This window comes from Centropristis striata, chromosome 2 (genome assembly GCF_030273125.1).
Source record: "Centropristis striata isolate RG_2023a ecotype Rhode Island chromosome 2, C.striata_1.0, whole genome shotgun sequence".
Lineage (NCBI taxonomy): Eukaryota > Metazoa > Chordata > Actinopteri > Perciformes > Serranidae > Centropristis > Centropristis striata.
In genome coordinates, this window is record NC_081518.1 from 39,708,747 (window position 1) to 39,722,348 (window position 13,602).

Consider the following 13,602-nt stretch of genomic DNA (forward strand, 5'->3'; position numbering starts at 1 on the left):
CGCAGCAAAAACATTTGTTTTTTTAGTGCTCGATGTGTACTCATTAACTGCTGCACTTCTACAAAAACCAAAACACTTTCAGCAAGACACCTGCTCCTCTAACTTAATATGAGTTGTTTTAGCTCATAATCATTTTTCCTGGAGAACGTCCTGATATGCTCTGAATTTATCACTGATGAATACAATCCAATGTTCAAATAAACGCCTCCGTTTCAGAAAATCAGAGGCATTTATACATGAAATATTTTATTGGACCTTCACGGATGGTTCTCCTGCTAAATGTTACTATATCCTTCTTTAGCCCATTTAAGATTTTTACAATTTTCAAAGGAATTCACAAATATATTATCGCAAGAATTTTCAGAGTAGTGCATTTTGCCATATTTTTGGTAAATTAATTACACAGAAAATTAGTGGAGAGAGATGGAGAAACCATAACCATAACTGCAAAGCAAGCCCGGTATTATTAACATGTCAATATTTCACTTTTTTGGTATATCATGACAGTCTAAGTAGCAGATAGACATTGCATACATAACTGTCAGGGAATCATCCAATAAAAAAGCTCTCCTCTTGCATGTTTCAGTCTATTGAAGTTTTTGACACAATGCATGATGGGTACTCTTAATCATGACAAGGTTTGCATGACGCTGTGATGCAGCTTGTCACCTTCTGATTTCAGTACCTGGTCTTGGAGGGCATTGTGGGGAACTTCATGTTAACTAGTAGTACGTGCTGCAGCTGCTCTGCACAAAGTGCATACTGTTGCATGCAGTATGCATATAAGTGGGCCATACTACATCATAATGCCAGATGCAGAAGAACAAACTGGTATTTTTGGCATACTGCATTTAACACACTATGTAACGGGACATACTAAATCTTTTTCTGGCATAGTAGAATAGTATGGTAGTATGAGTATTGGAATGCACCCACATGATGTATATCGTAGTGCTATGACACACAAGTCTCTGTGCGGCATATATGAACAAGAGGGTCAAAGCTCACACACAATGTTATGCTGTCCATTCTGTTTGCATAGTGCATGCAACATCACACAAACTTGGAACGCAACAAAGGTGCACTGCACATGAAGCAGCTTGTCATCCTTTGAGGCTTGCTATAGGGTCATTCAGTGCTTCAGGCACGGTATTATCTAAAGATAATTACAGTGCACTTACTATTTAAGAATCACACTTTGCTAGAAGTCATTTTTCCTATTAGAAAACCTCCAAGTATTTTGACTCATAGGTCAAAAGTTGAGAACAAACTGTAAGATAATTTCGAAAAGGTTATATACATAGCGCTGTAGATATAATTTAGTCATGGACGGTGTAGGTGAAATCTGAACCCCACACAGTTTGTGTGGAAAAACAATTTATTTATACAATACATATATTGAATGATGGACATTTTTTGCTGTAAGACGTCACATAAGAGACAAGGGTAACTTTCTGGGCCTCATAAATATCGTCCTGTAAGTCAGCGTCCCTGTTCTGTGTTTGGGCGTCACAGGCCGAGGATGAAGCGGTCGACCTTCATCTTATACGCTGGCTTCAGGTAGTGCTGCAGTTCATTTTTCTTCACCCAAAGGAAAGGAGCATTTGGAGCTGCGGGGGGACCGCTGTCTGACAGAATGGCTTTGAAGAAGAACACCTTTGCTCCGACCGAGCTCTCCGTCCGAACAGCTTTAGGCAGTTTGTACTTGTATACTCCGCAGGGGGCGTTGCCAAGGAAAGTCGCCTTGAAACCAGCTGCTGCAGGAAGAAAACAGGGTGCGAGTTCATTCAGCTGGAGACGAAAGGTGAGTTAATGTGCAGATGTTCTGAAGTTTTACGCAGCGGTACAGATCACAAGATGCTGCCCGTATTTAGTTTATAATTAAGTGTATTATTAACCTTCTACTCTGTTCCTCATTCTCCGCAGTGACAACAACACACTTCTCTCAATTAAGTTTTAATCTAATTTCATGTTGTCTGAATCACATGCTCCCAGTTGGCTCAACATGCAGAGTGAAGCGACAACACGACCATGTTAGACATTCAACTCCCACTGAGTCCGGCTATATTAAAAATGAATTGACTCGTGCTACTGTGAGGCACTTTAAATAAAACCCTCCACAAAATGGCACATGTTAATGTCAAGTGGAAAGTCTTAATGGGGAGTGATTGATGGAGTTGGCACATTAATAGTTCATGAGCGGTGTTGTGAAACAGTTTAACATACTCAATCACTTTATTTAAATGCTTAAGAGCTAAAAGGCTTGATTTCCGTGGGATGCGCAGAAAGGGGAAAAATAAGAAAAAAAGCCGGTTTTACAGCTAATGTCACATATCTAGTGTGGGGGATCGTTACAGGGTCACTGAAACATTTGTTCCATGTGTTACCAGCTGTGACCCCAAACTTCCCTCCTGTCATTTGCCGACTGTCGCAGATCTACGAGCTGAAGCCTCATCTGCAGCCGACATCAGTGGAGGTCTAAGTGGATGTGACAACTTGAAACCAACTGCTTTGGTAAAATGCTGCATGAATAAATGAATTGTTGGTTGGGAGATTTATGAACGGCTTGATCCCCTTGTTGTGGTTAATATGGATGATTGTACTGCAAGTACCGCGCAGCTATTTTAGATAAGATCACATCAAACTTTAATGATCCTGAGGATAAAACTGGGTCATTACAGCTAAAGAGATTAGGATGTAGATACAGTAATAATGCAGCAAATGGAGTGTGTAGACAATAATACAGCCTATAACAGATGATATTAAGGATGTTGATAGTACCTTATATTCTGCCGTGAGCAGAAGCTTCGAGGTTAATTGAGATACATTTTAACCATTATCCGCATGCCCTCCTCACTCTTTAATATCCTTTTATTTATGGTTATTTTTTTCCTAAAAAGATGTAGAATTGACTGTGAATTAAAGGTGAGGCAGTAAACAACAGTGCTCTTGTAGTAAAGATGAGAATAAAGCACATTATCCATCATAACGTAGCAAGTCTGTCAATAGTGATTTTAGTTTGGATTTTTTTTTAAGTGGGGTTATATGAGGTATTTATCCAAATCAGTGTGATGTCGACAGTAGACAGCAGTAGACCAGAAACTCCTGTGTTCTGCGAATGAAAAATTACTGTTTTTTTCAAAGGAGTGTGGTGGCTTTGATGTCTGCATAGATAACAGCTTCAGCTCCCAGACAGAAAGCGCTGTCTGACACTAATGTAAAGCGTTAAAATATTCTAAAAATATAGTGCTAAACTGCAGGGTTTCCACCAGTGGGCTACGAGCCAGGGGCAGCTACGTTTGAAACATAGATATAATGGTTAGAAAGATCATCAGAAATATCTGTTGGTTAAAACATACCGAAGAAAACACCGGAGAAAAACAGCAGGTGTGAGATCAGTGTGCTTAACGCCCACATTTCCAACTTCCATAGGCAAACGTTACCTTAGCTTGTAGCCAATTTGTCAGTACCTGATCCTCCATGGTTCTGTCTGTGATTCTGTTATTAGTTATCATTTTTTAGGCCCTCCTAAAAGAAGATACTTGGCTAACCCTCATGGGCCTCCGGTCAAAAGACACTTGCCACAACTTTCCTGGAGGAAACTCTGAACTGGTTTAGATTTTTTTTTTAGGTGGCTAAAATAGGTTTGGCTGCTTCACCTGTCCACAGCTGTACTTAGAGTCCGTGTCAGTACTGTTTCTCCAAACTGGGAACATGCCAACAGCCCTCTACTGTAATACACTGACTACGGATAAGTACCTCATACAACCCCACTTCAAAACATCTGAACTACCTCTTTAAGTATCATTAGTGCATTGATAATTGAAATACAGTACAGGCCAAAAGTTTGGACACACCTTCTCATTCAATGTGTTTCCTTTATTTTCTTGACTATTGACATTGTAAATTCATCAAAACCATTAATGAACACATGTGGAATTATGTACAAAAAAGTGTGAAATAACTGAAAACATGTCTTATATTCTAGTAAGCAAAGGGTGGCTACTTTGTGGAATCTAAAATACAAGACATGTTTTCAGTTATTTCACACTTTTTTTGTTAAGTACATAATTCCATATGTGTTCATTCATAGTTTTGATGCCTTCAGTGAGAATCTACAATGTAAATAGTCGTGAAAATAAAGAAAAACGCATTGAATGAGAAGGTGTGTCCAAACTTTTGGCCTGTACTGTACATAACATATTTTTGCAGCATGATAATCAGTTCCTCATAATGCACTGACGTACAGTAAATGTAAATAAATAAATAAAGGAAATTGCACTCATACAGTTTTACATGGAAAGCTACAAACTTCTTGATAAGATAATATTATACAAACATATTTGCATTTGTGTTCTGATTACAGCACCCTGGCCAGAGCTGGCTTTGCTATGATTGGCCAGTCTATGTGTGTGTAGGGCGGGACTTAGCGAAGGGTTGATTAAAAAGATGATCGTGTAACCACATAAAAACTCTGTAAATGGCGACTTTTCATTTTTGATATTGACCAGTGCTGTCTACTTGTCTAATATTTTTATAGTAATTTATTGACAAACAGACTACATTTCAAAGTCAGTTAATGGTGGGTCTCAATGAGTTGCATTAAACAATAATGAATCTCTACACTGTCAATCAATATGTGCTGTGTGTGAGTCTGAGTGTGTGTTTGTGTGCGTGCATGACTAAATGTGTGTGTGTGCATGTTTGTGTATGTATACTTACAGATGTGTATGTGGGGGAGGGAGGGGTGGGTTTTGTCATTTTTATTGTCAGTTTTTATTCTTATTTTTTGTAAAGCACTTTGTGTTGCATTTTTATGTATGAAAAGCGCTATATAAATAAAGTTTGATTTGATTTGATGAATTAAAAGTGGTTTCAGTGCCATTATTACTGTGATGTACATGATTAAAGTACTAATTTAGAGGGTATAAAAACAGTGGTATGAATATCTGCCACTTATTGATTGTGCCAGCCTTTAAAAACTTGTGTGTATGTTACCTGGCAGGGAAGCCAGAGCTCTCTCTGCAGTCTGCCGGAGTGTTTCTCCTTCCTGCCACTGAGCCTGAGGCAGCAGCCACAGCTTCTCACCCCCGACCTGCTGCTTGGCCAGAAGAAGCAGCTTGTCGGTCAGGCAGCGCTCCAATGAGGTCAAGTCCTTATCTACATCAGCTAAACAAGAGACAGGACCGTCAGCTGCCTCACAACAGCTACATCTCTCCGTGACTGTGGAGCGAAATTTACACAAACTTTGGAAATGTCACGGGGAATAAAATGCAAATTGGGACTGCTGGAGCGAATAGATTTCCTGAATGTCAAAAAAAAATTAGAATCCTGCAGAAAAAGTAATACAAGTCTCTTTCCTCCCTGGTAATTTACTTTTATCTAAACTTTTTAATTATGTTTCACTTGATTATTAATTGGAGCTGTAACATTGAAGTAGATTTTCATATTGTGTTATTCTGATTTACACCACTTCTCCATTCCCTAAACTGACCTGAGATCCTCGGCGCCAGCTGGAAGCTATTCATCTTCTGCTCCCAGGAGTCTTCCAGGTCCTGAGCCAATACGATGTCCTGGTCCCCGAGCTCGTCCTCTTCATCAGAGTCATAGTTTCCCGACTGCTTACGACTCATCCTGTCAGCATCCTGCAGCAGCCGCAGCTCGTGGTCGCCCAGTACGCTTTTCTCAAACTCCAACTAAAAATGAAGCCAGAGCAGGTCTCCATCTCAAACTCCAGGACACTTTGCAGACCTCTATTTACTGACACAATTTGGAAATAGTTGCTGGTTGTCATCCGATGATTACAGTGGAGCAATGTGACTGTCATCTACCTCATGTGCTTCTGCAGCTAAACGTTATTCTACAGCTGGGGTAACAAATATAAGTCCACAGCTGCAAAAATGCGTAGAAGCACAAAGTAATATGGACAGAATATTTTTAATGATAATTCTAAATAACTATACTAACTCTATGGTAGTCTGACAAAACTTTTTTCAAAGTTTGAGACTGCCAAAAATGTTTGCCTTTTTATTATTCATTCAGTACGACTTCGTATTTCAGGAGATGGTTAGAAAGGATTCAAATTAAGGCTGCACAATTAATTGAAATTTTACTGAAATCACAAAATGGACTAGTGCAATATGCAAATTGCAGGATGAGCAATTAAAGGCAAAGGTTAAAGGCAAAATATGTTACAAAACACCTTTCTGCATTAAATGTTGTCGTGCGGCAAAGATGTCCCGGGCTACAAATCATATTCTTTAGACTTAAGAAAAAATCTTGTCCTTGAGCAATCACACCATGATAATTTTAATATATATTTCAATGATAATGACAAGATTGATGCATAAGTTATCATTCTGTAAATTATCATTGTGAATCATATCCCAATAATAACATCAATCAAATACATTTACAATTCTATATTTATTCTAAACTGTGTAGTCTCAATATAAATAAATAAATCTGATTAATTGTTTGATTTTAAGATGTACATCGGTTTTTGCTTGATGGTTTTCTCTCTCCAGAATGCACAGATTCCCAAATTGTTTGTCCTGGTAATAGCAGCAGACCTCAGTTGTTCATGGAGAGTGAGGAGTCCCATCAGAGACTGGATTCACATTGAAATTACAAATTGCCAAATCATGTATTAACTCTATGTATTGAAAAGACTGTTTAGTAATCTTAGGTGATTAATTACAATATGCTGAAATAAAATACTTCCCCACAAAAACAGAGGGTTTAAATCAGTTTCAGAAAAGGTTATCTTGCACAAGCCACGTTATGAAAAGGAAACCAGGTGTTACACTGGCTTCTGTGACCCATTAAGAGAAGGAAGATAGACAGACGTGTTTGCATCATGGTCACATGCTGTTTGGGTAGTTTTCACTAAATAAAGTCGCTGCCTTTTCAGTATTTAATCACGTGTTGTACAGCATAGATACCAGATCATTTGTCTGGTGTCTGCCCCACTGTTTACACCTCTCCGTGCTCACCTGCTGCTGCATCTCAAGGAAGCGCCTCTCGATCGGGCTGTAGTCCGCGGACACGACCGGGAGCCGCTGCAGACACACGGCTGCCATCAGAGTCCACGGAGAACGGCCTTTTTCTGTCACACTTTGTACCTGCACAGACGCGCGACAGACTCCGGTACTGGAAAGCTGCCGGAAGCCTGAGTTCCCGGCCGCTGTCCTGCTAAAACAAGACAGAAACTGTAGGACAGACCGACTCGCCATCCTTCTACAGGGCGCCGCCATTGATTTCTGCTACCTTCAATGTATATGAAGAAAATACTGACGGTGACCTCTACTCATGAAAACAGTCTGGGAGAGGGAACTTTCAACCGCGTCGCTCCCTTGGTGAAAGCAGGATATAATATTTAAAAATAACCCAAGTGCCCGATGTGAAGTGTTTTCTTTTCGTTTCTCTAAAACACGAGGCAGATTGACTGCTATTTGAGTGCTTCAAGCGATTAGTCACCATGGGAGTTCCATATTTACGACGATTTATGCAGTACATGAATGCAGCATTGTTACCCACAATCCTATGCAGAAAACGGAACGTTCTATTCAGATGAAAGTTGGGGAGAAGTATATTAATATAAATTGAAACAAGAACAAAATGCATTTAGGGTCGTAAATAAATTGATTCTAAAATCTATTAGTATAATTTTGACATTTCTAAATCAATTTTACAAGTGATACTTGTATTTGTAATAGTAATAATATTGTTGTTGTGACCTTTCCACCCCTCTAAAAATAAAGACTTGGTCTGGACTTCTAGTACGTTCAATGTCACATTTGTTGTGTGTAATGTTGCTTGATGTCTTACAGAGAATTACATTTTAAACGTATCAAACATGTATAAATTAAATTGTATATTAGTTAGTTCTGTGAGTAACGTATGTCGACGGCTGGCTGTCTCTCCAAATACAAGTGGAAGCTCTCTGTAAGTGTTGTGTGGCTATAGTTTACTAGCATGCTTGTTAGCTTACGGCTAGTTCTGATGGAATCATGCATGCTGAACGTAATGCATCATGTATTTAATTGTATAAGGTGTCAAGATGACACTAGTGAATGAATGAATGAATAAGTGAATTGACAATCAAATGAATGAACTTATGTGTTTATAGGTGTGGAAGCATAGGGTTGCGGACCCTATGTAGCAGTGCTGACGTACTTGAGGAGACCGCAGCACCCATCAGTGCCTCAAAGAGATCCTCTGACTTCAGGTCAGACAACGCCACTCCTGTACATGTCTGTCTACTGACATCTTTTTTAGTTTCCCTTTTACATAGGTGTTTGCCTACTAAAACGAAGCACATCTTCCTGCAGCATCATATATACATATATCCTTTATTTAACCAGGTGAAAGTATCTTTGAGATTAAAAAAAAAATCTCTTTTCCAAGAGAGACCTGGCCAAGAAAGCAGCATAAAAGTGACAAGTTACAACATTTAAACACAGTTAACATAAACAATTAAATACAAATACAGCCATCACAACAACACTGAAGGAGCCTCAGTAGAGACTTATAATGAGCAGTCACACTGACCAAGAGAAATTCTTTCTTTATCCTTTAGAATCGATTTAAATTCACCAATTGTGATCAGCTCAGACAATTTCAATTAATTTTGCAGATTGTTCCATGATAAAGGGGCGGCGTAACTAAAAGCTTTCTTACCTAACTCAGTTCTCACTCTTGGCACCAGCATCTGTACAATATCTTGAGAGCGTAGACCATGTTTAGTTTGGTTTGGAAACGTCATAATGTTGGTGAGGTATTAACCCTGGATTTTATCCTTCAGCGTGGTGCCTCCACTGCCAGGCCAGGACAGTCCACTAAGATGGGGTGGGAAGAAGTTTGAGGAGTTACCAATCGTTCACATTAAAGCCACATACAACAAGTAAGTGAAAACCTGCAAAAGTCATAATAAATCAAGTGTCACTAAGATCATTAGTCACTGCATCCCAGATGGGAACTGAATAGACTTTTTTGACTGCAAAAATACTGACCTGTCAGACACAAGTTCAACTACTAACATCACTGATTGCTGCATTACAATAATAACATATACACCTTTATGTAGACTCAGCACAACCACACCCAAACCTTGTCCCAGCTAACACATCATAGCTTATATACGTGTATATGCTTTTTATTTGTTAGTTTTTCTCTGTGTGCGTGCATGCCTGTGCTTCGGTTCGTCTGTCTTTTCTCCTCTTGTTTGGATATGTGCTGAACCTATCCAACTTTACTTCTACTGTAATTTGTTAGTGATATTTACAAACAGTATCAACCATCGTCTCTTTGTTTTGACCATTTTATGTCTATAAATACATAAATATTCCATAAATAAAAATAAGAGAGGACTCCTAAATCGAGTGAAGCAGACCCCTGCAGAGTTGATGAATATTTTCTTTACTTATTAGCTAAGACGTGATGTAGTCAAACCTGTTATGAGGAACATATAACTTGTCATCAGTGCAGCAGTGTGTGATATATGTATTTCTCACTATTAACAATAATCACTGTGAGTCATTGTGTCAGTAAACTGTCCTCTTCTGTCCCAGCACACACGTCCAGCTGACAGAGAGCTCAGGACAGTCGCTGGTCAGGACGTCCTGCGGAACAGAGGGCTTCAAGAATATCAAGAAGTCAACGCCCATCGCTGCTCAGACTGCAGGCCTCTCTGCTGCTGCAGTACGTACTCATATGTTACTCAGTACTAGTGAAGACCACATCCTGCTTCTCTACTCTGTTACATGTAATTTATTTATATTAAATGTTTGTCACAGTCCTCCGAGAGGGCGGCTTATTTACATCAGAGACATTAGACTTTATATCAGCCTGATTTATGAAGGCTGCAGGCCAACAAGGTTAACATCACACTGATTTGCAGTAAACACACTGCAGAAAAATGAAGTGCTTTATCATAGTGCTACCATTGTCTTTTATCGCATGAACAGATACGTGTGATTTAACCCATTGAAGCCTAAAACGCCTGTAAAACCTCTGGGCAATTTTAAAATAAGCCTCTAAAACCTGAAGTTTTTCTGGAAATTCAACAGAAGTGTCAACGCTTCTACTAAATAATAGATTTTTCAGCCTCTGTAGCAGATAGAAATGAAATTCAAAAAGTATTTGAGAGCTTATAGAAATACTACAAAACGACTTATCCGCTTTCCAGGCTTCAATGGGTTAAAAAATAGAAATATAGCAGTAATTGTGACATTTAATAGGAACTAAGTCCCCAAATAGATTAGACAAGTCAAGTTATTCTATTCTACAGACAACAAGAAGGGCTGCTACGGTTGGTTATTTTTATGATCTATTGACCTGTTCATTTTCTAAATAGCTAATCATCAGTCACTCACACAGCATAGAAAATGTCTGAAGTATTGATGAAATGCCAATAAGAGCCTGTGGTGCTTAAACTGAATTATATAATCATCTTACTGTCACAGTAGACAGAGAAAAGCAGCAAATTCCAAAACTTTGAAGCTAATTCTGGCATGTTTGGTATTATTTTAGCATTTTAGCTCAGCAATCCACCACTTACTTGGATGCCAGTCTGTTCCAATCATGTAGATGGCTAGTAAAACACAGAAAAAAGTTTCAGCTGAAGTTTTGCAACAGCTAAAAGTATTATACATATAAAGGTGATTTCTACTAGTGTTTGTACAGTGCGGTGAGGTCCAGTCTCTTAATACTAGAGTTCAGCCAAATTAAACTTTTGTTTATCTCCTGTGAACAGAAAGCCACAGCGAAGGGATTGACGTATGTCCGTGTCGTGGTCAAAGGAATTGGTCCTGGACGTCAGGTGAGGAGAAAATCACCCTGTGAACCTGTTACAGTGTATCTGTAGGCCTCCAACCATCTTAAATTTTCAATCGTAAATCTTATTGTCCAACCTTGAATGTGCTGTGTGAATTTTAGTAACTGATTATTTCATTGTTTCGTCTATAAAGTATAAGAAAACCATGCACATCGCTCATTGTTGCTCAAGGTGACGTTATTGTTACTGAGCTTGTTTTGTCCGACCGGCAGTTCAAAATTCAGCGTCTTTCTTATTAACAGAACAGATTATAGCAGCGAACACTCACAGCTGAAAAGCTAGAACCAGAAAAACTTGAACATTTTTTCTCATTTAGTGACTTTAACACTTTAACACAGTTGTCAAAATCTTAATCCACAAATGTTCTGTTAATCTTAATCAATGAAACTAAATTACTCTTTGTTTCAGCTCTGCCTAATATGTCTATATAAGTAATGCTATATATTTTTTAAAGTTTGGTGTCATTGAATATGTTTAATATTAAACAAAAATAAGAATTTGAGAATAAATAATCATCTTAAAAGTAAAACTTGCAAATGCTGTGTTTATGCATGCTGTATGTCTGTGCACTGAGCAATGTCTGGGGCACGGAGCTGTCTCCAAAATGTGCATCCCCATTAGCTAATGGGGATGCATCTGACACCTGAAACCTCTCGCATAGGTGTTTGGTTTTTGTAGCTAATGGGGATGCACCCCTGGAGAAAAAAAACAACCTACGCGAGCGGTTTCATGTGTCAGAACTGCAAAAAAACAAGTCAGGCAGTGCAAACGAGTGAGCTGGCAGCGTGACCACGAAGCTGACAGTGAGGGCAACAGTCTGTCGAGGAAACAGTAAACAAAACAACGTATTATCGAAAGACATCTAAGAGTGCGGTTCATCCAATTACACACCATTTGTTAACAAGTTTTACTATTGAGACAACTTTTGTTTTGCTTCAGTGAGTTTTATTCTCTGTCAAATTCATATTTTTGTGTCATCATTTGTTTGATTATATTGACACTAATCTGATTCCACACAAAATTAACCTCATATTGCAAAATCAGGATATCACATGAAAGCATGTCAAGTCAAGTCAAGTCAAGTCAAAGTTTATTTATAGAGCACATTTAAAAACAACCTCAGTTGACCAAAGTGCTGTACAGTTATTAAAATAGAATAAATCATACACAAATAGGTATAAATAAAAACAATAAAAACAATAAAATACTAAAAAAAAAGCACAATAAGATAAAAGTGTGTTGTGAATTGTGCTTAAAGGAAAAAATTCAGCTGTCCCTGCATGAACGAAGACCTCTAATGGATTTCAGTGTTTTTATAACGAGGATCATTTGAGGCTGTTCAAGGAGCCACACACATCTTGCTCTGTTCCCATCAGCTTTGTTAATAAATGAATGAATGTTTTTTTTTCTGTTGGGCAGTCTGCGATCAAAGGCTTGACAATGGGAGGTCTGGAGGTGGTATCGATCACAGACAACACCCCCGTGCCGCACAATGGATGCCGCCCACGCAAAGCCAGAAGGATTTGATCCCTGCCAACCAGAATACACTGCGACAGGAGGAAGTGGTTGTAAAATGTTAATAAAGTGTTTTGTTGTATCATTTCCCCGGCTCGGAGCTGACCTTACATAATTCATTAGTGGAAATAATTGCAGATGGTGTTATTAATGAGCGGGACGCAGGTGTCTCAGTTCTCTGCTGTGACTGTTGACACATGAACAAACCTTCAGTTTCACTGCAGGCTCTGTGATGTTCATTAGCAGACTGGTGTTTGCAGAAACAGACCGATGACTCTGTGTGTGCAGACAAACGGCACAAGGTTTCACTGCATCAATGCTGCACACGTCTTCTGTTTTGACACAGCTGGTAGCCATGGGGACCGAAGCTGGCCGTGTCAGAGCAGCACGACAACACTGAGCTCACAGCACCGCACAACTACTTACAATAATAATCTGTAAGAACATAAAGGTGGAAATATTAAGAGGAATAAAGGTCAAGGTCAAGGTCACGTTTATTTCTAGAGCACCTTTTATACAACCAAGGTTGACCAAAGTGCTTTACATAACTGAATAACAACAACAAAATCCAATCCAATACAAGATACATAAGTGAATAACAATAAACTCACAAATAAAAATAAAAGACAATTTGATCTAATAATATATTACATGAGATGTGCAATACAACATACAGAAACAACTGTCTTCTCACACAGGTTCGAAAGCCTGGGAGAAAAATTAGTTTTAAGGGGATGATTTAAAATTGTCCAAAGTTTTTGATAAACTGTAAACTGTTCCACAACTTCGGGGCAGCCACTGCAAAAGAGCGATCGCCTTTTGTTTTTAGCATTTAGGCTCATCCAGGTTTGACTCATTTGCAGACCTCAGAGCTCTGGTTGGTCTGTGAACCTGTATGAGTTCTGTCAAATAAGCTGGAGCCAATCCGTTTAAAATTTTAAAAACAAACATCAGGATCTTAAAATCTATTCTGAAAAGGACAGGAAGCCAGTGTAGAGAGGCCAGAACTGGGGTTATGTGTTCACGTTTCTTTGTGCCTGTTAAAAGACGCGCTGCAGCATTCTGCAAATTAAAGAACAAATAAGTACATTTGTAAAAAATAAAATAAGACAAACAAATTTTAAACAAGCATTTTCATTTACTTTCTTTTTAAAAGTGAATTTATTGCATATAAATAATTTAACTTTATTTTAGTGTTATTTCTATCCCTTATTTTTGTCTTAACGCTATCCATTACTTTTGCTTTTCCT

General features: G+C 38.6%; 2 protein-coding genes across 4 annotated transcripts; one reads left to right on the plus strand and one right to left on the minus strand.

Annotated features, from left to right (window-relative positions):
• Positions 1 to 1,336: 1,336 nt before the first annotated feature.
• mrpl46 (mitochondrial ribosomal protein L46) lies at positions 1,337 to 7,522 on the minus strand. 3 transcript variants are annotated; one of them, XM_059353795.1, is made up of 5 exons: positions 7,298 to 7,521; positions 6,996 to 7,191; positions 5,495 to 5,696; positions 4,999 to 5,169; positions 1,338 to 1,757 (listed from the first exon to the last, which is right to left on the minus strand). In XM_059353795.1, exons 2-5 carry the CDS (start codon positions 7,080 to 7,082, stop codon positions 1,510 to 1,512), a joined length of 708 nt encoding a protein of 235 aa, XP_059209778.1. In that variant the 5' UTR covers positions 7,083 to 7,191; positions 7,298 to 7,521; the 3' UTR covers positions 1,338 to 1,509. The 3 variants fall into 3 exon arrangements, with proteins under 3 accessions (XP_059209771.1, XP_059209778.1, XP_059209763.1); XM_059353788.1 differs by having other exon boundaries at positions 1,337 to 1,754; positions 6,996 to 7,522; XM_059353780.1 differs by having other exon boundaries at positions 1,340 to 1,757; positions 6,996 to 7,520.
• Positions 7,523 to 7,718: 196 nt separating this feature from the next.
• mrps11 (mitochondrial ribosomal protein S11) lies at positions 7,719 to 12,439 on the plus strand. Its single transcript, XM_059355055.1, has 6 exons — positions 7,719 to 7,947; positions 8,132 to 8,230; positions 8,807 to 8,905; positions 9,573 to 9,702; positions 10,757 to 10,822; positions 12,257 to 12,439. Exons 1-6 carry the CDS (start codon positions 7,859 to 7,861, stop codon positions 12,362 to 12,364), a joined length of 591 nt encoding a protein of 196 aa, XP_059211038.1. The 5' UTR covers positions 7,719 to 7,858; the 3' UTR covers positions 12,365 to 12,439.
• Positions 12,440 to 13,602: the final 1,163 nt, after the last annotated feature.